Raw genomic sequence first — 26376 nt, forward strand, 5'->3', positions numbered from 1 at the left:
AATCTGCTTTTTTGAAAGGGTGTCCAGACTTATTGGACACTCTCTCACATAAAAGGCCACCCAGAACCACTTCAGGCAGGGCATTAGGTCAGCAGTTGTTTCTGGATGCTGTTGCCTAAGGCGATCTGAGATGTGTGCTTAAAGGGACCCCCATGGACAGCTGTTTCTCAGGTTCTGCTGCAGGCTTGCCTACCTCTCCGAGGGACAGCAAAGTTTGTGCAATGCATGCTTTGGTTGCCCAGCTTTTGGACACCACAGCATTCTTTTTGCTACGGAGCTGGAGCTACCCATGGGCATGTGATGGCCCTACACTACCATGCTGCGGGTTCTGCAGCAGTTTATGCAAACTGTCTTGATGGCTCAGCCTCTGAGCTCATCTATGAGTCCCTCTGCCTGGATGTGGGAGCAAGGCCCTTGCACCCAGACCCCACGATAGAGAGATGATTCTGGAGACTGGACACCAGTTCTGACTGGTGGAACCAGCTGGTGATGGAGCAGTGGGATGACCAGCAGTGACTCAACAACTTCCACATGTGGAAGGCTACCTTTATGGAACTGTGTGCCTGGTTTGCCCCTGCCCTTCGGTGTGACATCTATCTGTGGCTCTGGAGAAGCGGGTTGCCATCACTGTCTGTAAGCTCACCATCCCAGACAGCTACCTGTTGGCCAACCAGTTTGGCATGAGGAAGTCCACTGTCAGGGCCCTCCTTCATGGAGGTAAGACACTCTTGTCCCTGAAGGGCGGGGAGGGGGGACCCTAGAGAAAAGGGAGTGGGGCGGTGTGGGATGGCCTGAGGGAGGGAGGGAGGGAAGCCCTGTCCCTGGGGAGTTGTGCCATCCTGCCCTCATACAGCCCTGATGGGGTGGCTCCAGAGGTGTTTGAGGGGGGAAGGGAAGAGAGGCAGGCACCTCCTAAGGGCTCCAGCACTTCCCCCACCCAATATCTGTTTTGTTTGTTTCTTTGTCGTCTTCTGCAGATTGTGAGGGCCATCAACTCCATCCTGCTGGGCAGGGTCATCCGCCTCAGACACCTGGACCCCATTGTTGCAGGATTCGCCGCCCTGGGGTTCTCCAACTGCAGAGGAGCCATAGATGGAACCCACATCCCAGTCCATGCACTGCATCAACAGAAAGGGCTATTTCTACATGGTGCTGCAGTCCCCGGTCAACCACCATGGACAGTTTTTGGACATTTTCATTGGGTGGTCGGGCAGGACACATGATGCCCGCATATTCAAAAACTTCAGCCTCTACCACAACCTGGAGGCTGGCACACTCTTCCCCCAGAGGGACTTTCTCATGGGGGACATCCAGATGCCACTGTGCATCGTCAGGGACATGGCCTACCCACTCATGCCATGGCTCATGAAGCCCTACACTGGCCCCCTGCACCCCAGCAGGGAACAATTCAATGCGTACCTCAACCGGGCCCAGATGCAGGTCGAATGCACCTTTGAGTGCTTCAAGGAGTGGTTCAGGTGCCTCCTGACCCACCTCAACGTGGGGGAGCACAACATCCCTGAGGTGGTCACGGTGTGTTGTATCCTCCACAATATTGTGGAGAACAAGGGGGAGGCCTTCCTCCTGGGGCAGAGGGCCTCTGAACAGCCACGGTCAGCAGCCATCCGCCAGGCACATCAGGTACTTCTGAGAGGCCCTGAGGGAGAGTCTCTCTGAAGGACCCCAGCAGTAATTCTCCCCAGCGCCTCCCCAATAGGGGCCTCTGTCTTGGTCCCCTATACCTTTCCAACCACAACCCCTCCCTTCTTCCCTTCCCTGTACTCCCAATGAACACACCAGTTTTGAGTGGAACTACAACTTTTTTTAAAAAAAGAACAGTAACTGGGGAGGAGGGGAGCAGAGAACCTGGAGGGAGGAGGAGGTTCAGTGCTGCGAGTGGCATGTGGGGCAGCTAGTGGAGCCACCTCAGGTCCAGGAACCTCGACGAACACAGGAGTGGCTGGGGCATGGGACCACTGGGAGGTAGGCAGGATGAGGGGCTGGAGTGGAGTCAGGGATGGCTGGGAGGGGGGCAGGACCAGGGGTATGGCAGGGGGAGCTGGAGTGGGGAAGGCTAGAATGGGAATAGGAGCTGGGTGTGCCATCACTTCCCAGATGGTAGCACACAAGTTTTCACTTTGCTGCACAAGATGATCCCACATTTGGTTGTGCCACCTGGCGTCATCCCGGACCTTTTGGGCCAGGGTTTGTTGCATATCACGCACGACAGCCATGTGACTCCCCTGGGGTCGGGCGGCTGCTTCTGATGGCATGGATTGCTCCTCAGCGACATCTTGTCTGGCTGTGGAGGAAAAGAGGGAGAGGTGGTCAATCATCCCTGCAAATACTGTGCATGAGGCCATGCCCTCCTGTGTGAGCAGTGACCAACAGTCCTTGGTCCAGAGGAGGAGGCTGTCTCGTGAGCCAGGCCATGTGTGGCCTGCACTACAGGACCTGTCTCACAGAGGCCTGAGGTGCCCAGGGGACCACCCTTCCTCCTACCCCCACCCCTGTCCTATGGGCAAGCAAACAAGGGAAGTGTCTGGCTACAGTGGGATGCCATGGGCGGAAGAGGGGCCTGGAGCAGCCTGGACTTTCATGGGGGCTGCACACACCTGCACCTGGCAGCACTGTCTGCAAGAGCAGGTGGTTCCTTGAGCATGCAGGCATGGCTGTCTGCAATACTCCTAAGAGAGCTTGGAGTTGTGCGTGCGCCCTTGTGTCCAGTCTGCTTCCAGCAGTGTCTGGTGGGGGGTGGTATCCCCCCAGGGGTCAGATATGGTTGGGAATCCCACACAGCCCTTGAGCATGAGCCTGTGGGTGCTTTGCAGCTAGCTCCTGAGGCCACATGGTGAACACTGCCGCTGCACATGCACGGAGTGCAGCACACTGCCCAGGATGAGCGACGATCGCTCCCTATCCCCTCTGCACCCGCCTCCCCTGCCCTGTGTGTGTAAAACTGACAGCACTCACCTGATGATCCCTCCCCGGTGTCAGGGGATGCCTGGGAGATGTCCAAGGCATGGGGTACTGGCTCCAGGATGAGGGTGACCATACTGGCCATGTCCTCCTCCTCCTCCTGCAGCTTCTGTTCGTTGTCCTCCTCCTCATCATCATCATCAAGGAGCTCCAGTGGGGCAACCACAGGCATCTCGAGCCTCGAGTCCACTGTTACAGGTGGGGAAAGGACACCTTTCCCCACCTGTAACAGTGCTTCACCACCCCCAAGGATTCTGTGTAGCTCCTCGTAATATGGACACAAGTGTGGTCCTGCCCTGCAGTGAGAGCTGCGATCCCTGGCCCTGGCGCATCCCTAGCACAGCTCCTTGACCTTGCTCCTTACGTGGTCCAAGGTGTGGGGGTGGTGTCCCCTCTCAGCCGGAGCCTTGGCCATCCGTCCATAAATGTCAGCATTGTGCCTCCGGAAGTGGGGATCCTGCAAGGTGGCCTCTTCCCCCACATCTCCAAGAGGGTCAAGATCTCTGCCCGGACCAGGAGCAAGGACAGCGTTTGCTGGCCCCGGGTGGGCCCTGGGAGCCCTGGGGCTGCTTCCTGTGAAGGCCAGGGAAGGTCTCAGGGGGATGGAGGAAGGACTTGTTGCTCAGCCATAGCTCTGAGTTGTGTGGCAGGGAGAGCCGTGCAGTCAGGTGCTGCTCCAAGGGCTGGCTTCCTCTCACAAAGCTTGTCCCCAGTGCCTGCAGCTTTAAGAACTGGCAGGAGACAGGAACCATAGAGTTGTGGTTAGTATGGATGGAGTGTCCACCACGGCACCTGTGTTATTTCCTGAAAGCCCCGTCTTTCGAAAAAAAAAACCTTCCTCCCCACACGCCTTTTTCTGAAAGAGCTCTTTCGAAAAAGGCAATCTTCCTCATAAGAAGAGGTTTACCGCACTTGGAATAACTCCTCTGTTCTTTCGATTTACCTTCAAAAGAATGTGATTGCAGTGTGGTCGTAACTCAAGTTTTGTTGGGAAAACAGCTGTAGTGTAGACATACTCAGAGAGAGCCAGAAGTTACAGAGAAGGAAGAGAATACTATGTGACAGCATCTCTCATTTGCAAGTCTGTACAACGTCACAAGAACGTTCCAAATATTTATATAAGGGGTCTAAATGAGACACAAAGCAATATGTGACTTGACCTCTGGTTGGGAAATAGGGGGAAGGAAGTCAGGGCCTCTCTATGCCACATACAATCTTGTTAGGATAGCATATCCACATTACAAAGAAGGTTTGTGTGCATAACAATCTGGAGCAGCTAATGGCACCACACTATGTATGCCAGTTAAGCTACAAGTGCTTTGGAAGACAGAGGTATACATAAATCGAGAGTCCAGGCCTGGAATGGCTAAAGAATCATAAGGCAGGTTTGAAAGAAGCAAAGGAAATCTTATTTCTGATCTCCCTGCCTGTGCCCACACCATCACATATTCAATTTCCCAGGTAGGACAATGTGGTGGATCAAGATGGAAGAAGAGTATTGTAGTTTGGCTGTTGTTACACTAACAGCTCACAAATAGGTCACAGTGTATTAGCAAGTCTTGATTTTTTCCTTATTCCTCTGACCTACTCAGATGGAATAAAATGTGTTTTACCAGACACGTTAGGAAAAAAAGGCCAAGTCATAGTGGGCTATGTTCTCTAACGTTAGTCCATATTTCTAACACAGCTAAGCCAAAAGCAAATTAGCCAGTGTGTAGCTGATATATACATTAGTTATGTAGCTTATCCGCAAACATAACCCTCTCTCAAGGTAAGTTATGAAATGAAAAAATAAACAGCACACAAATTTCACAATTCTCAAAATATCAGTAGAAGTCACATCACTGACTTCTGTGTTTCTTGTAAAGTTTCAACGGCACTTAATTTCTACGTTTGAGCATAAAAACCTAACTAGATTAGGCATTTGAAAGGACAAGTACATCTGACAAATAGCTCTTTCAGTCCTACCATAACAAGGTATCAGAAACTGTGCACAAGTTTATATACAATCTGAAGAGCTCAGACTTCTTACATTTACAGATTTTTTTCTCTCCAAGTACTTTACACTGTAACCTACTATGGTATTGTTTTGCTGACAAGCAAAAAGTTAAGTTCTCTTGATAGGACATTACCACACCACCAATGATATGCAATACCAGGCTAGACACACAGTTGACAAGTTTTTAGGCCCTGTCGTAGGCACATTGGAAGAGTAATTGCTTCTTATAAACATTTCCCCTGAGAACACTTTCCTTACTTTGAATTGTCTGCTTGTTCTGTAACAGCAAAAGCCACTTTGGATTAAGACAGCAAAAATTAACTGATATGTTGCTACTAATAAGCATGTACTATAATACAATCCTGTTATTTTACTGCGGGAGAGAGCAATGCAAGAACCCACTAGATGGCTCTCCCTCCCAAATAGTCTTGTATGTGTTATTTACTACAGGGCGTCAAGTATCAGAGGGGTAGCCGTGTTAGTCTGTATCTGCAAAAGCGACGAGGAGTCCTGTGGCACCTTATAGACTAACTGAAGTGTTGGAGCATAAGCTTTCGTGGGCAAAGACCCACTTCGTCAGATGCAGGGCAGCTATCATCTTTACTAAAAAGTAACAATCCTCCACAGGAATTTAGGTTTTTTCCTCTGTACAGAGAGCTAGAAAAAATAATGTCCCCTAGTTCTGTTGGTCTTAGCTAATGTATTCAGAAAATGTAGGGTAAAATTTTCAAACGGGCTCACGTGATTTTTAAGGAGCCTAAATCCGTTGATTAAAAGTCATTTGGTCCTTTCGTAACTCCATTCGGTGTCTCCCTTCATCTTCCCATGCCTAACTACCTTTAACAAGGCAGCCCCGCAATCCATGGGGCTTAGGAGCTCCTGAAAGCGTCACCCTTGGCTAGGGCGGGCTGAGGCGCCTAATACTGCCAGTCCCTTGCTGAGACTGGGGAGGACTTAGAGGGGTCGGGAGAGGCTCACACGCCCCCACCCCCAGCTTGTGCCCCTAATGCGGGGCCCTCCCGCCAAAGTAGCTCAGGGACAAGCCAGTGCCACGCTCAGCATCTCAGGGGAACCTCCCCATGCCCCTGCCCACCCCCGGAGCCCCTGCCGGGCTTGGCGCTGCCCAGGCGGCGCTGGGACCGGGCTTACTGGCCTACCTGGTACCTGCCGGTGAGCAACTGGCTCCGGGACGGGGTGCACAGGGGCTGCGTGTAGTAGCGCTCCAGCCGCACCCCGCCCGCCCCCAGCGCATCCAGGTGCGGGGTGCGGATGAGGGAGTCGTGCCAGCCCACGTCGTGCCAGCCCAGGTCATCGGCCAGCACCACCACCAGGTGCGGGGGCGCCGCGCTGCCCGTCAGGCACAGGCGCAGGCAGCACAGGAGCAGCGGGAGCCGCGCTGAGCCCAGGCCGAGCCCCGGACGCCCCGACATGCCGCCCGCAGCTCAACCAGGAATTGGTCGGCGGGGCGGGGCACAGGACCAGCGACTTCAGCACTCCGCCCCCTGCATAGGGCCAGGGGCCCCGCCCCGGGCCCGCCCCCACACGCAGCCGGGGAAGGGAAAGGACCGAGGTTCCGCCCTTTCCACAGAGCAAGGCACCAGCCTAGTGCTTTGCCCGTGCCACAGGCCAGTGGCCTCAGGGTGGGCAAGGACTGTACTTCGGCCGGCCCATCCCACACGACAAAGCAGGCAGGTCAAATTCAGAGAAGTTTCTTCCCCTGACAGCCTCTGCCAGTGCAGCTAACCTCTCCAGCACCACCCATTCTGCACAGACCTCCAAAGAAGCTTTGTGGGAACCCAGGGGAATTATGAAGGGAGCTGACAACACTAGAACCGCAGACAGATACATCCCTGCACAAACGTGGACTTCAAAGTCACCACTAAAAAAACACTACAAACCTCTGATCAGCAGCATCAAAAGCAACCCCACCTCTCACAGAACTCTTCCTCTGTCAGAAAGAAAACAAAAATAAGAAAGAAACCTTAAAAAATAGCAAATAGTCTTGCAGCACCTTACAGACTAAAAAAAATGTAGATTGTGGATTGTGTCCACGAAAGCTCATAATACCATCTACATTTTTTGTTAGTCTCCAAAGTGCTACAAGACTATTTGTTAGTTTTTAAGTTTTTTCTGCTAATACTAACACAGCTACCACTCTGAAACTTAAAAACAAGAAAAGTTCTTTGACCCGCACTGTCAAAAAGATACTGGAAAGCAAATACCCCTTTAAGTTAAAAATACACAGAAAATCATGCAATGTTTAGACGCGGTTATTTTGAGAAAAACCCCTTCTTTCAAAATAACCATTATACCTCAATTTTTAAGGAGTAAGGGTTATTACGAAAGAAGGGTTTGTTTTTTTTAAACTCCCCCCACCCAGTCTAGACTGCGTTTTTCTTTCGAAATAGAGTATTTCAAAAAAGCACCCGGGCGCAATTATACAAATGAAGCGCAGGAAATTCAAATCCGTGCTTCATTTGCAATTTCGCTCGCCTGTATTTGCATTCCTCTCTCGAAAGAATGCAGTGTAGACATACCCGTAGTGAAAAGTTAAAAGCAAATAGACATTCTCATAAAAACACTGGGGCTATAGTCAGAGCTGTCCTGTCCATAGGACAGTTCGGGACAACCTCCACAGGCCCTGGGTTCGTGGGAGCCTCACAGCAGCTGTCCCAACTGTCCTATGAATGGGACCCAGGGAATAATGTAGGGCCAGAGGCCTTCTGGGGCAGCAGAAGAGGTTGCCCCCACCCTCACCATGGCAGTAGGATCCAAAGTGACCTAGAAGCCTGCTCCACTCTGTCCCACTGCCCTCTCCTGACCTTCTGTGCTCCAATTCTCTATGGCGGTGGGAAGCAGAGCACCCCGGCCCAATTCCCGACACTATGGAGAAGCAGGGCGCAACAGACCAGGAGGGTGATGCAGTGGAACAGAGCAGGCTGCCATGCCGCTCTGGCTCCCATTGTCACAGTTGTGGAGGGCCCCCAGGCCATGTGGGGAAGGGCCCGAGCTTTTGGGAGGGGCAGGGCGGAGGATTATCCCAGGCTCCATACTTGGACCTATGGGGAGGGGATTGCCTCAGGCCCTGCACCCCCCACCTTGGGATGGCCTTGGCTATTGTGTACCAAACTCTATTAGACAAACCAATGTACACATAGTAACTGAAAGAAATCCCATAAACTTAAGCTGAAGAAATCACGCGTCCAGATAATATCATTATTTAAAACACTAAAACAGTGAACAAATCCAAGAAAAAAGGCAGTTAACAATAAAAATAGTGGCCTGCTTTGCAGATTTTTCCAAATATTTTTACTTTATTTGACATTTAGGTCTGAACTTTAAACTGTGACAAAAGGAAAACAGGTGGAAAAACATAACTAAATGTTTATACCAGTTCACTATGGGTATGTCTACACAGCCAAACCATTATTTTGAAATTAATTCGAAATAACGGAGGGCTTATTTAGAATTTGGTAAACCTCATTCCATGAGGAATAATGCCAAATTCGAAATAGCTATTTCGAAATAATTGCTGTGTAGACACTTATATCGAAATAGGGGGCCTCCAGCCTTCCCAGGGTGTCCTCTAAGCCTCAACCAAGAACACTCCTCTCCCTCCCCCTCCCAGGAGCCCTTAAAGGGGTTGACTCTAGCCACAGTGCCTGTGCCAGCTCCAAGCCTGCCAGCCCAGAGCCAGCAGTCACTGCTCCTGGCCCAAAACATGAGCCAGCAAGCCACTGGCAGCCAGGGCCGGCTCAACAGAACGTGGGGCCTAATTCCGGGGGTGGGGCCGCACATGCGCGGGGCCCCGGGTGGCATGGTGCATGCGTTGCGCGCCGGAGGCATGACGCATGCCCCGTGTGTCCCGGATGTCACGACGCATGCGCTGTGAGCCCACACATGCGCAGTGTCCTGGGAGTACAACGCATGCGGGGCCCCACGCTGGGGAATCAGCTGAATCGGCCTAAAGCTGGCCCTGCTGGCAGCCAGCCCTCCACTGCTCCCCAGGAGCAGTCTTCCAGCTCCCAGGAGCCTGCCAGGGCCCGGAGAAGGCGGGCGCATTCCTGGTCCCAGGTGGAGATCACAGACCTTATTCAGGTTTGGGGGGGATGCCCCCAATGACCACGATCTCTGCACTAGACGGAGGAACACAGTCATCTATGGCAGGATAGCTGCCAGCCTGGCCACCAAAGGCCACATGCGAACCCAGGAGCAGGTTCGCTTGAAAATCAAGTTGGTCTGTTGAGACCCCCCCAACCCTGAACCCTGAGTTTCCCCTCCCCTTTCTTCCCCTTACTTTCCCCTTCCAGCTCCCTCCTCCCAGGTTTTCCCCTCCGCACTCCCACCGTCTCTCTTCCCCTCTCCCACCTCTTTTCCCGAGTCTCACCAGAGTTTCATTCCTCCCCCCAGTTTTGTTAAATAGAGAGAGTTTGTATTCATGAAAATACGTGTATTTTATTTGACATCAGGAAGGGGGGCTAGGGAGGGGTAAGTGGAAGGACATGAGGGAGGAATGAAGATCAAGCCCCCAGTGGGGCAGACCTGGGAGGCTCTTAGTTCTCCTCAGGGTAGAAGCTCTCCTGCAGGACCTCCTGATGGACCTCTCGGATGGCAGCCTGCAGAAAGTGCAGCCAGGCTCGCAGCAACGCATCCATGAGAAGCACCAGAGTGCCCAGGGGCAGCTCTGGCTCCATGTTGCAGAGTGCTGTGGTGTCCCGAGTGAGGACAGCCAGAACACACAGGGACAAAATGCTTTGCTGTCCCTCATCGAGGTAGGCAAGCAAGCAGGGAAAGCTGAGAACTGGCTGTCATAGGGGGTCCTTTTAAGCACAGGCCTCAGATAGCCTCAGGCAGCAGCCACACAAACTAACTCCTGACCTGATGCCCTGCCAGACCTGGTTCCGGCTGGCCTTAAATGAGATTCAGCATCCACTCAGTGTGGATGCGCTATTTCAAAATAGCAAAACGCTATTTCGAAATGTATTTTGTGTGTAGACGTGTTATTTCAAAATAACTTATTTCGAATTAACTATTCACTGTAGCGTAGACATACTCTAACACAGGCCAAAATAAATTATATGCAGACAGAGGCTTTCAAACAAAAAAGAAAAGTGAGACAGGTATATCTACCAGATTCCTCAACCCTGGGACCTCCTGTAAATACCTCAATCATAAAATGCCTGTTCTGGGGGATGATCTATTACACACATAAAATGGGGTCCAAAGGAACCTTCAGTTAATAGAAACATACTGCAGGTTTTAGAAATTAACCTGTATAGCAAGATAACAAATATGGATTAAAAACAACAACAAAACCCACCAAAATGAATTAGAAACTGACACAGAATACACAGACATTCCTCAGCATCATAATAAAAGCATTGGAGAGCATCCTGCTGGGTACAGAAGAATTAGAAGAAAAGCTCTTTGGACCTTCTACACCATTAAATAAATCAGTGGATAAATACAGATGACAAATAAAACTATATGACAGCATAATCCAATGTTAGTATATAGGAGTGACATCTGAAGTTTAAACATGACTACACTAACTGGGAAAAGACATTAATAAAAACTCTACAGTGCTTATGTACAGTATTTTGGGTATTATACATATGATTTACTAAATACTATCTTCAAAAAAGACTTGGGATGGTTGAGAAAGAGAAGCAATCACGTATATAAAAGAATATTCTTTTTATGTGTCAACTCAACCAAAGCAGCATACATATTCCCCCCCTCAGAGCACTCAACAAATAAAGAACTAGAGATAAGTGAAAATACAGTTGTGATGGCAGGAAGGTCAACCAGACCACCTCCTTTCAGTTAGGCATGGCATGGGATGTGGGCTCTGCTTCTCTTCTCTTCAGCTGAGTTATAAAATTTCAAAAAGGATCTCCCTCTTTCAAAACGCTTAATTTATTAACAAATAATCATAAGGGGCTGGGATCCATTAATCAGATTCTCTAGTTTTTGCTTCAAGAGCTAAGTTGAAGTGTAGCCAGCTTTGATGCCTGTACCAGCTTTCCCCTCAACTGTATCCTTTTCTTTAATTAGACTTCAGACATTTACTAACTTTACTAGGATCAGCTACCCTTTTCTAGCAGGTTTCTCAGGCCACTTGCCTTAGAGAATTCTATCTCCTTCCTTCAAGCAGGAACTCCCCTCAATCCTCTTCTTAGAGCTGACTTTCATAAATTAAACCGGCTGTATATCTTTTCTCAGTTTCCTTCAGCAAAGTACCTTTCTAATTGGGCTATCAGAAAGTTCAGCAAGATAGCCTTCCCAAACGTGTCTGCTTTGTTCTTTTTGTATTTTATGGTGTAGCAAACTCACATTCTAAGTCTATAATGATAGTTACTGGATTTTATGATATATAGTTATTGTCCTTGTCTTTTCTCTCTCGCTTTTTTTTTTTTTTTTTTTGGTACCCCATTCTCCTAATGTTCTTACGAGGCATTTTGGTGTAAAGTTCATCACTTTTAGATGCCTGAAATTGTTATATAAAATGCCCCATCAACATATATTCCAAGAGGATCAGATCAGCCATTTCTTTGCCCTTGCATGTCTCAGACAGTCTATCTTTCATTTATCAATAAAGGCCAACTTACTGTTTAAGCTAGTGTCCTACAAGTAGAGCTACCAATATAGATATAGATATAGATATCGCTCTCTCTCTCTATATATATATATCTCCAATGTAACAGCAATATTAGCCCTGCTAGTGTGGCCATGATAATGACTACAGATGTTGATAGTCTAATGGATTTATTCATTTCAAGTATTGGGACACAAAATGCTGCCTCCACTCTTCTGGTTTTCTCATCTTTAGACTCATCCATAAATATTTAGAAATGGTGGCCCCCTATCATATATATTGCCACTTGGCAGTGTTAAAACATTTACTTCTCTTTCCCCCCCTTTTAATTTCATTATGTAATTCCACATTTATATGGGGGAGAGATTTTCCACCTATAATGCCTTTCCCCCAAGGCTACATATGCTAATTTCTTTTAGGTATTTCTTTCCTCTTAGTTCTTTTGAACACACTTTTCCCCTATCTCATGTTGTCCACTGAATTACCAGCATTCTCCACATATTTGTTAGCATTTCCATTTTCCCTGTTTCCTATAATTTTTGCCAAAAAATTAAGTCCAGTCATTTAATTTTAACAGTCTCTAGGCATTTTACCAGCAGCTATCTGCATTACCCACAAAGGGGTCATGATGAAGGCACCACATGCAATGCATAATGCTTAGGCTTGGATAGAGTTATTTTGGAATAATACATCAGTTATTCTGAAATAACATAGTCTGCATCTACACTACAAGCAGTTATTTCGATATAATGTCAAAATAATGTCAAGTGGGAGAACTTCTTACTCTGATTCCTGTAACCCTCATTTTACAAGGAGTGAGGGAAGTCGGAGGAAGAGTGCTCTTTCTCTGACTTCCTGCTGTGTAGACAGCGCCAAAAGCCAAAATAAGCTATTTTGACTTAAGCTATGCAATTGACATAGCTCAATTGTATAGCTTATTCGGCGTAAGTGCTGCTGTGGAGATGTACCTTAACTTCTTCTTTTTTCATGCTGAACCAAATGCTTGGCATCCTTTCTCAATGACTGGTCTTATTAAAATATTTGCATTGCTTTCTTATCATGTTTCTTCTTTAAATGCAACTAGCACAGCTGTGGATGTCTTCCTTTGCCCTTCTCTCTTGCTGTTTAGCCACTCAACACATAGTATCTTATCATCTCATATGAGTTGTTTTGCTTCCTCTTCAGTCATTTTGATAGGGATACAACTTATCTTGATTCTGTCAGATACTCAGACGGTTGGCAGCTCATTTTCAGTTTTGCTATAATTTTAACCTTTAATAGTTTCCCCAAGGGCTCCTTGCTTTTCGTAGCTTTCTAGCTTTTCCTCTGCCTCCAGCACTTTTTAAATCCACTCTGCCACTTTCAGAGGGTTTATATCCCCCTGTTTTCACATCTTTGACTAGTGATTTCATTATTATAACAGATTGTACTGTATTTCTGCCTGCTTTTGCTTCTTCTAGCTCTTGCATGTCCACTCTTTTATTTTTCCTAATCTGTGACCAGTCTTCCTCTGGTGGAAAACTGATTTAAGTATTCTCCATTATAACTTCCATCTCCCCTCAAAGTATAATTCAGCTAGTACAGTCTTCCCATCCCCATCTCAGTCCAGCTGATCCCCTAGCCCTACCCTATTGTGAGGCATGAGGCAACCTCCATGGGACTCCTCTTCCTACAGTTATACCCAATTAGTTGGGGGAAGAGTTGAGCCTAGCCAGGTTCCTGCTTCCAAGCCCTTAAAGAAACAGTCCCCCATTATTCCTTCCTATGACCTCTTCCTGTCTATGTCTGTCCTGATTTAAATGTCATGTTTTTATTGGACATTACAAATCCTTAAATGACCATGCAAGTGCAGATTGGGCTAACCATAAAGCCAGTGATTTTCAAACTACAGGTTGCGACCCAATCCTGCGTCATGGAATGTCAGACAGTGGGTCTCATTGCTGCAGGGTGATCAAGTGACCAGTGGGGGTGCTAAGGCAGGCTACTTGTAGTAAGATGAGGTCCTAAAACAAATGTAGTACAGGCTGGGTTTGAGGCCTAAGGCCTAGCTGGTCAAAACTTGGCTAATTTAAAACAAAGATAAGCTGTGAGCAAGAGGCAGGCCCCTGCTCACAGAACATGGCACAAACAGGGCTGAGAGTGCAAAACATTAATTGGTAATAGGCCCAGATGTAAAACAGTAATTGGTACTGGTCATAAGTTGAAAGCACATTCCAAAAGGATGGTACCACCAGCTTGTTAAAAAAGACCCTAAAAAAGACCTACACTCCCCACAGAACCATGTTCAGGAAAGGGTCTAAAATGACAGCATGATGGATAGAGATGTATCAATTGAACCACAAAGTTCAGGGTGATGGCTGGCATCTAAGTAGCATCAGAAGGTGGTAACCTGGCAATGTCAGAGGGTGGCATCCTGACCTGCCAGGAGTAATGTGTAATTTTTTTTTAACTGTATATAAAGTGGTGTCTTGGGGGGCAGTCTTTGTCAAGCCTAGCAGGTAGTGGGACCTCCCATTGACTGAGCTGTGTCCATTGTTATGGGTACATATGCATAGTGGTTCAGTAGAGTCTACAGATAACTACTAGTGTACTTCACTTAACAATAAACTTGGCGGGCACCTTTGATCATTTTCTGATTTATGGTCTTTGGAGACACTCTCGGAGTCTGCTGTATTGACTAATTGCACAAGTCAACACGGTACATATGATTGAGCACACATGTATGCAGACTTCTGGTTATCATCATTGATGGAGCAGGAGACTTGTCAGGGCACCACAACAGTAAATCCTGACCTACTATACCTGCCTCTCCTGGCACCACGGACTGTGCTGCGCCCCAGAAGCAGCCAGCATCAGGTCTAGCCCCTAGATGACGGGGTGTGTGTGTGCACACAGGGCTCCATGCACTGCTCCTGCCCTGAGCACTAGTTCCACACTCCCATGGAGTGGTAACCTGCTGCTGGCTGCTTCTGGGGCACAGCATGGTCTGCAGCACCAGGAGAGGCAGGAATAAGGTTGCCAGATGGTTTAACCAAAAATACTGAACACCCCCCCTCCTCCCCGCAAGAAAAAACACGGGGGGAAATATTCTGTTGAGGGAGACCAAAGTTGTTGAGCAAAAAAAAAAATGACCCCAAAAGTTATTAAGCAAATAAATAAATTAAATTAAATAAAACAGCATTAAAACAGCATGGTTCCTTTAAGTGCATGCAGAGTCAGAGTGGGGATAGGAAGAGGAGCGGTTGAGCACTATGACACAGGGAAAGCATTGCTTCCCTTTGCTCAGGTTTTTAGGCTTTTTGCTGGTAGCCATCTTGTTTTCTTGGTTGAGCCAAAAGGGAGCTTCCCTGCAGAATCAGGTAAGTAGGTGATCTAGGGTCAGGGCTCCAGAAGCCAGGCACAGTTACTGAGTGTGTCATTGGGTTGCCAGGTGTCCACTATTTTTGCCTCCTGGCAGGGGAAAAAAAACAAAAAATACCAGACATTTTAGGTGTTTCGTATTTTCTGAATTTTTTTACTGGACAGGAAGCAAAAATACCGGACTGTCCAGGTCAATACTGGACACCTGGCAACCCTAGGCAGGAAGCCTGCCTTACCACTGACTGGGAGCTACTTAAGGTAAGCCCCTTCTGCCCCCAGCCCTGACACTCCCAAAGCCAGAGCTCCTTCCTGTGCCACTAAGCTCTCATCCTCAGCCCCCTCCAGAGCTCACACTCTAGTCAAATTACGTTGAGCTGCGGGCCTCAACAATTTTCTTCAACTGGGTCAAAAAAAAAGTTGAAAACCACTGCATTAGGCCCCACTACCTTTATGGGCTGACTACGCCACCACAATAATCTACTCAAGTATTTCATTCCCATGCCTCAACACACTGTTTCTCCAGATCAACAGATAATCCTACCTGAAATTGAGTGATGCTAACATAATTAGCTAAAAAACTTTAAAAAATATGCTAATATCCGGGAAGAACAAATCAAAAATAAAAAGACAGATTACGACAGCTCTCTAAACAGAACCAACACACTCTTTTAAAAAACAGACTGTCTTAGAAAACAAAGTAGGTGACTATAAACTGTTAGAAATTGAGATACAGAGTACAATGCAAACTTGGAGAGCATAAGTAACTAGTGTGCAACCAATGTAACAGAAAAGAGAAAAAGAGATTGAGATGAAGACACATTTTCTACAACAAAGTCCAAAAGTGTGAGGCATGTATTTCATCATATTTCCAGAAATAATAACAGATTGTCCATTAAAAAGTGATGAGGAGAAATGGTACATAACCCTTCAAGGAGATATACAGAGATACATGAGGCACTTTGTCCCTGCTACACTTTGACAACACTTGTGATACAAATAAAACATGGGTTCTCAAACATGTTGATAGTGCAGTCTACTACATCTTAATAGAGAGATTATCTCATGCCCTATTTCCCTCCTGTTTGTGAGTAGGTGGCCTACCTCTCCTCCCATTTACCATCAAATAATATCCCTGTGGCTGCTACACTGCTTCAATGGTAAGAAATATTAAGAATGTGCTTAATGTACCTTTAGCTTCTTTAAATGTAATGTAGCAGCTGGAAACAAGGAAGACTTCCATTACCATGGGCACGTCTACATAGAACGGCAAAAGTCAAAGTAAGCTACGCAACTTGAGCTACATCAAGAGCATAGCTTAAATCAAAATAGCTTCTTTTGGCTTTTGGTGCTGTCTACACAGCAGGAAGTCAAAGGAAGAGCACTCTTCCTTCGACTTACCTTACTCCTCATAAAATGAGGGTTACAGGAGTCTGAGTAAGAAGTCCTCCAGCTCGTCATTATTTCGAAATAATGGCTTGCAGTATAGAAATGCTCTTTGTTAATGCCTACATACTTTGGAAGATCTGGGCCTATGTGTCTGACCAGCTTTCTGTGGACCACCAGAAAGTACTTGATTGACCATTTTCAGAACTACAAAAATATTTTGGACAGAAATCTCAGGTCTCTTCCAGAGGTAGGTACACTATATTAAGCACTCACTCAGTATATTGCTTCATAATGCATTTGGGATTTATCCTGTATTTGTTACTGCTGTTTATTCCTGATATGGAAGCAGGTAGCTATAGACTATAGCCTGTTGTTATTTCTACTATGATTTCTTTGCTCACAGAGTTATGCACAAGTTTTCTTTTCAGTCAATATAAAAAAAACATTCTGCTCCTTCACTCTTCAGTGGAAAGTCTTTCAACATTTCTGACAATTTAAAGAAACATTTTTCATATCTTTCATATTTTCATCACTGGCATAGGATGTCTCTCTGCGTGTCAATCTCTCCTCTGCCACATTGGGTTTACAACTGCTCTTTGCTGGGTTTGCACTATGGTAGATGTCTTCTGGTTTCCACCTCTTTTATATAAAGAACTGTAACAGTCTTGTTTGCTATTGTTCCCAAGTTTTTGTATGCTAAAATTGTATTATTTCAATCTAACTGGCTGTAGGGATGTCTTTATTTATGTAGCTAAGACCACCTTGGCACTACAGGAGTGGGCATGTTCGTAAACCAGATAGACATATCTACACACAAAGATGTTGTTGATATTAGGGTAAGAAAGAGAAATATATTTGATTTGTTATGTTCTTTACCTTTTATTTTTCAGTGAAAAGTTTAAAGTTACTGATTTGTGTAGACTCTCTCTTTTTACTTAACAATTTTAATGTATATTTAATACAATAGCAAAAATTTAAAAAGTGTGGGAAAAAATCATGCCATCCTTTTTAAAGCAACATTCTTCACAAACTGTTTTCAATGTTTTGTTTCAAAGAGCTTTTATCTCCATGCAAGTAAATGTCAGAATTTTCCTTTAAATGGATGACGGATCTAATCCCTGGGTAGGGGGAGTTAGACCATTATTTCATGTTGTATCCTCATGCACTATGAAGACACCTCAGCCAGTTTCATTACAATAACATATCACTTGTGACTGTTAATGTGTGGGAAGTGAAGCAACCTAGCAGCAGAAATAACAGCTATGTCAACAGAATTATTTTTTCACACAGGAAAATCTTCATGGGCAACCTGAATACATATCATAAACTACTGCTAACTTTACCAAATTACCATCTTGATGTAAAAGCCAACGTTGTGGGTTTTGTGAAAGAGGAGAAATAGTTGCAACCTCTGTTTAATTTATTATTTGTTCATGAATTTCAGTTGCCATTTAAAAATCAAACAATCATTTGTTTGACAATTAGCTGAAACTGTGCATGTTTATACTCCCAGCTGTACAGTCTGGGGGTAAAAGATGAGAGGAAAATCCATACTGAAAAATACAATTAATCAGTAAAACAATGAAGAAAACCGAGTCTGATAGACTCTAACCTAATTTTCTTCTTTCTTGGCCAGCAAGCCTCTGTAACAAGCAAACTGCTATTCCCATGAATAAGGCTTCATTGGCCGGATGCACAAAGTTTCCAGAATGTATATATGCAAATGCCAAGGGATTTCCTTCTGGTTTGAAAATTACAGTAATGCCTTTTGACACCACATTTTAAATGTATTTGTGTATGGCAATAAGCAGCGTGGATACAGTCCCAGTAGCATACAAATACAATGCCACTGAGGGTACGTCTACACTGACTGCTTATTTCGGAATAAGCTATTCTAGAAAGAAATACTCTGAAATAGCTTATTTCAAAATAGCATATCTACATGACAGGGAAACCTCAAAATTAGTCCAAGGCAAGCTCCCCTTTCACGAGGCATAAAGGATCTGATGACAAAGGGTTCTGGGGTCAGCTGATCCCCATCTAGACTACAGTGCTGTTCCGACAATCAGCTGATCGGCGGTGGCCATTTTGATGTAAATGAAGCGGCGATTATTTAAATCGCTGCTTCATTTTGCTATGTCTAGTAAACTCATCTACATGGCTCCGTCGACGGAGCCATGTAGTCTAGACACGCCCAAAGTATGGTCTGTGTACTGGTGATGTTCCATGATGGATAGCTGGACACATGGTGCTGGCTGTCTCGGTTGCTTCCAGCTGTTTATATAGACTAGTTTGCAGGAGCTGGAAGCCTATATGACAAGGGTGGGGAACCTAAGGCCCAGGGGCTGGATGTGACCCCTAGGTTTCCTGGATGTAGCTCCCGAGGCTTAGGACCACCCCCAACATAGGGGCGCCCCTGCTGGCACTCCTGCCACCCTGCCGCCTCCCTGCAGCCTCTGGCCCCCGACTGATTTTTCTCTGGGTCAGTAGCCACTGACCCAAAAAACATTCCCCACCCCTGCTGTACAAGCAACTTTAACAAAACAACAAGAAGAATAGAAGAAAAGAGAATCAGCTAACCAGTCTAGGACAGGAGGAGAAGAGGACTGGATGGCTGTCAGGTTATGTTCAGAGCAGAGGAGGTTCAGACAAAAAAGAAAAGTTCAGAGGTGTGAGGAATGGAACAGAAGAAAGGAGATTAATTTAAAAGCAAAATCAGACAATATGATTAATTTTGTATTGCACTAAAGATGATTAAGAATACGTAAATATGTTGCGGCAGGTAGCACTGTTTTACATAGTCACACATTTTCTTCTCACATCAACAGATCTTTGGTATCAGGAAGATGTGCTGCGTTGTTAGTTTTGTTGTGCAGGCTTTGTGTGGAAGCAGTGGGTGCTGAAGAGGATTTATGCAAGCAGCAGGGTACTTCTTTTCTGCCTTGGTCACTGGTTAGAGTCAGTTCTTGAGGTAGCAATGCTCTCTGGGAACCAGACATTGGGGTTGGACTAAGATTCTGGGAGGAAGGGGTTGGCTGCATGCTATTTGATCACATTTGCTTCAGGATTGATGTAAAAATAATAAAAGTTGTCCTCCAACACCTCGGCCATTTGCTAGCAGTCAGCAGAGGGGAGATACTAGTATCAGACTATACCACGAGTGTTGGAAAAAGAAGTAGCAATACTTTCTTGATTTTCCTTTTTCTTGTAAGGTTGTAGTTGACACTATGTTACTTGACAACGAATGGGAATGGAGGTGTCCACAAGAGTGTCTTTTTGTTAATGTGTGGTCTACATTATAAAAAAAAATTTGGGAACTTCTGACTTTAGCCTGCCCTCATATTTAGCTCAACCAGGCTTACCTGTGTCGATGAAGAAAGGCTTCTTTGTCGGGGCATCGCGTCCAGACTCCCCCGATCTGCCGACAAACAGCTGATCGGCAGATCGGGGCAGCCATTTAAATTTAAATGAAGCCGCGATTATTTTAATCGCGGCTTCATTTCCCTCTTCCGATCTGGCTAATCTACATGCCTCCGTCGAAGGAGGCATGTAGTCTAGACACACCCTGAGGGACACAAAGATGTTTTGATCTATCAGAAGAATGCTGAGATAATACCCTACTTTACATCTTTTCCCCACAGTTTTTCTGTTCTCCCATCTCTACCTCAGACTTAAAAATTGATGTTAACTAGCTACGAGACTAAATCCACACAAAACTTGACCTGTTAGCTTGAAATGGGATGAACCCAGGAATGGAGAGGCATCAGTTTCTACTTTCTGCAGTGTTGGGATAGTTCATTCTTTAGAGTGAATCCTCACAATCTTAGGCCTTGTCTACATTGGCACATTCTGTCAAGAAAAACTACCTTTCGATCACAAAAACCTCTGAGCATCCATAATACCATATAACAGATATGGTGACATGTGGAAAACGTCCACCTCTGCGAGGGACTTTTGTCTGTATGCTGTTGACAATCATGCTGTATGAACCAGGAGAGTTTTTATTGAATTTATAGCCATTCTGGACATCAACTTGAGGTTGGTGCCCTTTGGCCACATAATGTTTACAGATAAAGAGATGCTCCCCTCCCACCTGCAAACCCCAGGAAATTTAAATCCATTTCCTGTGTCTGCGGCACATTGTGTGGTGGCATCTTTTCCAGGAAATGGGGTGGCAGTTCTAGACTCAAATGTGCCTCTGGTTGGAGCAATGCAGAGGTTTTGGATCTAACTGGTGTGTGGGGCAAAGATTTAGTGCAATTGGAGCTGCAAGTGATCTGTAAGAACTGGGATACATACAGTTGCATTTCTCAAGCCCTGTGTGACAAGGGGTATGAGCGAGACATCCTACAATGCAGAGCCAAGATCAAGGAGCTCAAACAGACGGTCTGGGGCTGCACCCAAAACATGCGGTATTTATAAAGAACTGGATGGAATTCTCAGGTGTGGACTCCATGACCAAACCCCCAGGACACTGTGGATAGTTCTCAGAAAAGAGCCAGAAATATTTGGCCCATATACACAGATATACATTGATGAAGAAACTGAAGAGGGCCAGGGGGTGAGGGTCAATCCACTGGCAACCTGCATGCCCAGCAGTGAGGAATTGTTCTCAAACGATGTTTGTGAAGACACTCAGCAACTCATCATTGAAGAGACATTGGGTGTTGAAGCAATGAAGGGACACAAGGTACATTGCAATGCAGGCCGGTGGAGTTGGTGGCTGAGTGGACAGCAGCCATGCAGGGTGGGATGGAGGTGGTGCCCCAGCAAGCAGTTGCTGTTCAGGTGGGGCTGGGTTGGGGCCTGAGTAGGTGGCGGCCATGTGGGGCAGGATTGAGGTGGTTCCCTGGTGAGCTGTGGCTGTGCAGGTGGGCCAGGTTGGTGGTCTATGCTGTCGGGAAGGGGAGGCAGAAGTACAGGATGACCAGAGGCTGTATTTCACTATGGCCAAATATAGTACTGATGCATGCACAGATAGCAATAGAATTTTCCTGGGAAGTGATGTCAAAGATTTGCCTGATGTACTTAATTTTGTCACAGAGATTCCATTGCAGGGCTATCTTTGCCCCACCCCCTTGTAAAACACTTTCCCAAATTAGCCCTCAACGTGTGCTGCTGGAACCAAGACAGCACATAGTTTGGCTTCACGAGGACTGGGGAGCCCCTCCCTACTGACCTCCAAAAGCCCACCCCAGGTTTGCTTGCTAATCTTCAGCCGGGATATGTCAGCAATTGCAGCCTGTGGACAAGTGTAGGATAATCAGAAATTGTTTCCTTGTACAAGTGCTACATAGCCACGGGCTATACTTTCTTGGGGAGTCATAATCAATTTTCCTCTCTCCCCACTTAACCCCTCAATTTTAAAAAAACACACCATTATAGACATATCTGCAGAGATCTGCTTGCCTCCTCTAATTCTGATGAATCTGATGAATCCGAATCTGAATCCAAGGTTCCAAATTTGAACAGTCATTGGTGTCCGCTAGTAGGTCCATAATTAGGTATGCTGCAATCCGTGACATCTTCTGCATAGTGCTCACTACAAGGGCCAGAAGGCTATGATCCGTGTTTTCTCGCCACCAGGGGCGGATGAGAGTGCTGCGGGGCCCTGGGCAGCGCCGCGGGGCCCCGGGCAGCGAAATTTTGCGAGGCCCCTCCTTTGACACAGTGCATGCGCGGGGCCTTGGGAAGCGCGCCCGGGGCAGTCTCCCCACTCGCCCTGCCCTAAATCCGCCACTGCTTGCCACGATTGCTTGAGTTGGCATGAAATCCGGAAATCCCTAAGGATGTCTGAGAAGAAAAGAGATGGCAGATGGGACATTTTCCACATTCCCATCATGCCTAGCACTACATTGCACATTCCCACTTATTGCTTAGCATGTGAAGGTGATGAAAGGCACTATGGGATCCATGCCCACAATGCTTTGCTCTTTCTGTTGACTAGGGAGCTGTAGATATGGCCATGAGTTGTCTACAGCGTGTACTGAAAAAAGGGTTTGGTGGGTTTCCAGTTTTGGTGACTCCTGCCTGTTGATAGCACTTTCATCACCAAACTTTTCAAATGTAGACATAGCCTTTGAGTTTGCAGGATCTTTCTGTCCTCTAGGATCCTGAAGGCAAATTTTGGGTTTTGGCTTTCAATTCAGCAAAGCACTTAGTTCATTTTTAAGTTCTTTGCTGAACAGGGATGGACTTAAGTTCATGCTTAATAAGTTCATGTTTAAGTGTATTACCCGGTTCGGACTTTTTAGCTATTCATCCAAGTAGTGCAGAAACGTTGTTGAGTACACAGTACATAGGCAGAACATGAATCCCTGCACTACAGGAGGTCAACTAACCTGCCTCATTTCCTCATCCCATTTGGAGTATGATGCACCTCCAGACATGCATGGAATGAACAGTCTCTGAATTCCTTTGAACACATGGATTACAACTGGTTAGCTCTTGCCCAGGCCTTACAAGGTAGTGAAAGAAGCTAGTGGCATTCTCCTGCTCCTGGCTGTATTCCAACACACTGACCCACACATTTCTTCAGAGCACCTTTTCCCAAGCCAGCCAGAAAACTCCAGCCCTGCATCTAAGTTCAACATGTAAATGAGGAAGTCACTGCTGAAGCAGAGGTGACTTCCACAATTGTTTGACAAATGTTTCTGTATACTGCAGCTTATTAGGAAGATAAAAGTATGAGCCTCAAGGTAATGACTGTACCCTACATTTCAGCATATTAATGAATAATGAATGTACATGTTCTTGAGAAATACCCTATGTTCCTAATATTTTTTCCCTTGTTCTAAATAAAATCATAGTGCTTTTTTGTATTCTAGGGTTTTTTTTAAATGACCAGGGTGGGGGGATGGGAAAGTAATATACTCGTTTAAAAATAATGTCATCTTTTGGGGGAAAAAATCCCTGATTGTTTCAGCAAAATGGCCCTAAATCATTTATGAAAATATATCAGAGAATAATTTCCAAATGGATTTCTCACTCACAATAGTATTATGTGCAAGCCTGTCATAGCCCAGATACTTTAGTTTGACCTGGTTTGTAAAAGGATATTCAGAACTGCAAAATGTAATGTCAACTTTCATTAAATCTTTGACAAATGTATGTGCTCATTATTCAAACAGTGTTTCCACTGGCATAGTCTATTTATCCTCCACTGCTTTGCTGAAGGTTTAGAAGTACCAATTCCTTGGGAAGACTACTTGTGTTTTTGGACTCTTTTTTCTGTTTCAATGACCTTTGAAAAGGACTATCAACAGCCTAATGTTGAGTGCTATCTGAACAAATATTCTAGCTTTTAAAAGTTATTTTAGGATAGCATTATTATGATGTGGTGTGTGTCAGTAGATGCTGAGTATTTTATGGAATTAACAAGTTTATTATAATAATTTAATACACTTTGTTTATATTCTCCTACAGTATCCACAGTCTTGCTTATTTAGATGATCAAAAACAACACTGAATGTAATACCACAGTTGAAATATATATATAAACTAATGTGCATATAAAAACTCATTGTCATAATTAATTTTTAACAGAGAAAGGAAGAACTAAATAAAAAAGGATACATGACTTAGTACATTGTGATTGTGTCCAAAAACTGAGGAGTAATATTGTGCACATCCAATAGGAAGAGCAGCCTTCCTAGAATGTCTTGATTAAGGAGGACTGAATTTCTATCTTCCATCAAAAGCTCTGCCAGAATAACATAGCTGGCGAAAAAATATTATCTATTCAGTGTGCATTTAAAACAACAATGTCTAAAGCCAAATTTCCCGACTTGGGAAAAAAGTCTCAGGTGTAGCAGTGTTAGTCTGTAACTTTAAAAATAACATTTAGTCCCGTGGCACCTTAGAGACAACAAAATTATATGTTTCTGGTAGTCTCTAAGGCAGGGGTGGCCAACCCATTCTGGGCAAAGAGCCAAGATATCAGTGGAACCAGCGTGAAGAGCTGGGGACCTTTAAGAAAATGCTTTTAGAGACTTTTTGGCCACATCAGGCTCCTGCCGGCCGACGCCATCTTTAATGACTGTGCCAGACAGCTCCCCACCCAGGTCAGCACAAGAAGCTGGGAGGAGAAGGCCATTTTGTGGGGTATGGGGACAGCTTTATGAACCATGGAGGGGGGAGGGCTTTGTGAGCCGCACCCAATGGCGGAGGAGAAGAGCCGTGGGTTGGCCACGGCTGCTTTAAGTTGTCGTAGGACTACTCGTTACTCCTTGGAGACAAAACTTGACTTTGCTAAGGCTACATGGAAAGGGTAATGTGTAGCCACGTTGCTCCAAGAGCACATCAGAGAAAGAAATGTGACTCTGAAAAAGAGGAAGTAATTTGCTATTGGCTAACATCAATAGCAGACTACTTCCCTTTCTGCATCAGTTCTCTGGTTAGAGTGTGGAGAAGAAATGACTGTTCATTCTTTACCCACTTCCTGTCCACAAGCAATGGGGGGGTTGGGGGTCCATCTGTCCAGAGGAGCCTGCTCTCCTTATGCTGTGCTCAGGTCAGTGATGTGGGCAGGCCATTCAATGAATCAAGGGGCCATCTTAAATCCCATTGATCCCCTATGGGACGTATAGCGCAAATGACAATAAGACCCTGTATGATTAGGGAACCAGAGCAGTTTGATTCCTTTTATACTTCATGGTTGTAAGTCAAACTAATTGATATTAGAGAATTTACTGTAAATGCCCTCTGCATTTACACCTTGGCACTCCCACCCTTTTTCTGAAGGCGTGTTCTTGCTTGTTCGGTCAGAACCAGTGGTTCCTCAACAATAGTTGCTGAGTAATTTATCCCAAGTAGTTCAACTTCCAGCTTCTGTCCAACTTTGCTGAGTTCTGTGGGGACATATGCAAAAGCCAAACTCTGCTGGGTACCGTAGCTATAATTTCCAGATGTGGTGTTGCCAACAACCTGGAAAAAAAACCCAACAAATGTTTATCCTTATTTCTACTAAATGAGCTTTGCACAATACTCATTTCTTCTTTTTAAAAATATATCTTACACTATTTTGAATACTTTCATCCTTTGTGTCATGCAGTTCACAGCATTCTGTTTTTGGTGCTATCAGGTAAGTTGGAGATGTCTCAACCAAAGAACCACTGGAAAAATCACCAGCAGGATGCTAAATTCCTATTACAATTAAGATTTCACCTGAAACAAGTGCTATTTACATTTTATATTTATGCTTAGTATTTGTATTGACTGTTAATGAATGTTTCAACATCTACTCTATAGTCAGGTGGTCTGGTGGCCTAAACTTTGGTTTGTGGTTTTGTTCATTTCTTCTATGCAAATACTTTTGAAATATACTGGAAGTAGAATCCTGTACTTGCAAAAGGATAAAATGGGTGATCTTTTCCATTTCTAATTTAAGAGATTCTAATTGTCAAATTCTTGTGTAAAATTAGTACTTGCTATCCTACACGGAAATTCAAAAATTATATTATTGCCCCAAACTGTCTTGTTCTAGTAAAAATAATCTGAAACACAGTCCTAGAGAATTAATTATAGTTTATTTTAAAGTGATGTGTAGTACTTACTCTGCCATTATGCCACACACTTTCATTTCCCTCTGGGTCAACATTAGCTGTTTTCAAGGTGAGATACACCAGTCGCCGTTTAAGCCCCTTTTCTTTAATCTGTTTCAGCGCTTGCTTTCCTATGAAATCTGCTGGCTGAAAAAGCAGAAGATAATGATGATGAATTATTATATAAGCCCTGTGACAAGGTTATAGATTCAAGTATTTAAATTTGTCTTAAACTTGTTTTCTCATCAATTAAATATTATATAAAAATGCAGATTAAATCAAACCTTGTGACAAATATTATTTCTTGTCCACAAACATGACACGATCAGATATTTTTCCTCTTTTTTTAGTTTAGATCTGAGACCTTTAAAACCCAGTATTCTAATTATAGGAAAAATAAATTTGCAATAAGATCCAGTATACAGCAATAGTGGTTGTTTACACTGGCTCCCTTAGTAATCTGAGCCAGAATGCCAGTACCTCTTTCAGGATATAATGAAATCATCTGGGCC

The 26376-nt window shown here is 45.3% G+C and overlaps 2 protein-coding genes across 5 annotated transcripts in view; both read right to left on the bottom strand.

Moving 5' to 3' along the window:
* ARSB (arylsulfatase B) overlaps positions 1–6467 on the bottom strand; it is a 101902-nt gene extending 95435 nt beyond the window's left edge. Inside the window, exons 1-3 of one of the 2 annotated variants that reach the window (XM_075932330.2) lie at positions 6136–6274; positions 2974–3710; positions 2193–2302 (exon numbers count right to left, since the gene is read on the bottom strand). In XM_075932330.2, the coding sequence (XP_075788445.2) occupies positions 2193–2302; positions 2974–3151 (288 nt within the window). In that variant the 5' untranslated portion in view covers positions 3152–3710; positions 6136–6274. Of the gene's footprint in view, positions 1–2192; positions 2303–2973; positions 3711–6135 lie in introns of both variants that reach the window. The other variant, XM_014571538.4, reaches the window with a different exon arrangement.
* A 17218-nt stretch (positions 6468–23685) lies between these two features.
* Positions 23686–26376, bottom strand: part of DMGDH (dimethylglycine dehydrogenase) — a 69404-nt gene continuing 66713 nt past the window's right edge. For 2 of the 3 annotated variants that reach the window (XM_006119142.5, XM_025182630.3), the window contains 2 exons: positions 25877–26011; positions 23686–25247 (listed from right to left, as the gene is read on the bottom strand). In XM_006119142.5, the coding sequence (XP_006119204.1) occupies positions 25032–25247; positions 25877–26011 (351 nt within the window). In that variant the 3' untranslated portion in view covers positions 23686–25031. The remainder of the gene's footprint in view (positions 25248–25876; positions 26012–26376) is intronic. The other variant, XR_012904868.2, reaches the window with a different exon arrangement.

This window comes from Pelodiscus sinensis, chromosome 6 (assembly GCF_052426305.1).
Source record: "Pelodiscus sinensis isolate ZL-2025 chromosome 6, ASM5242630v1, whole genome shotgun sequence".
Lineage (NCBI taxonomy): Eukaryota > Metazoa > Chordata > Testudines > Trionychidae > Pelodiscus > Pelodiscus sinensis.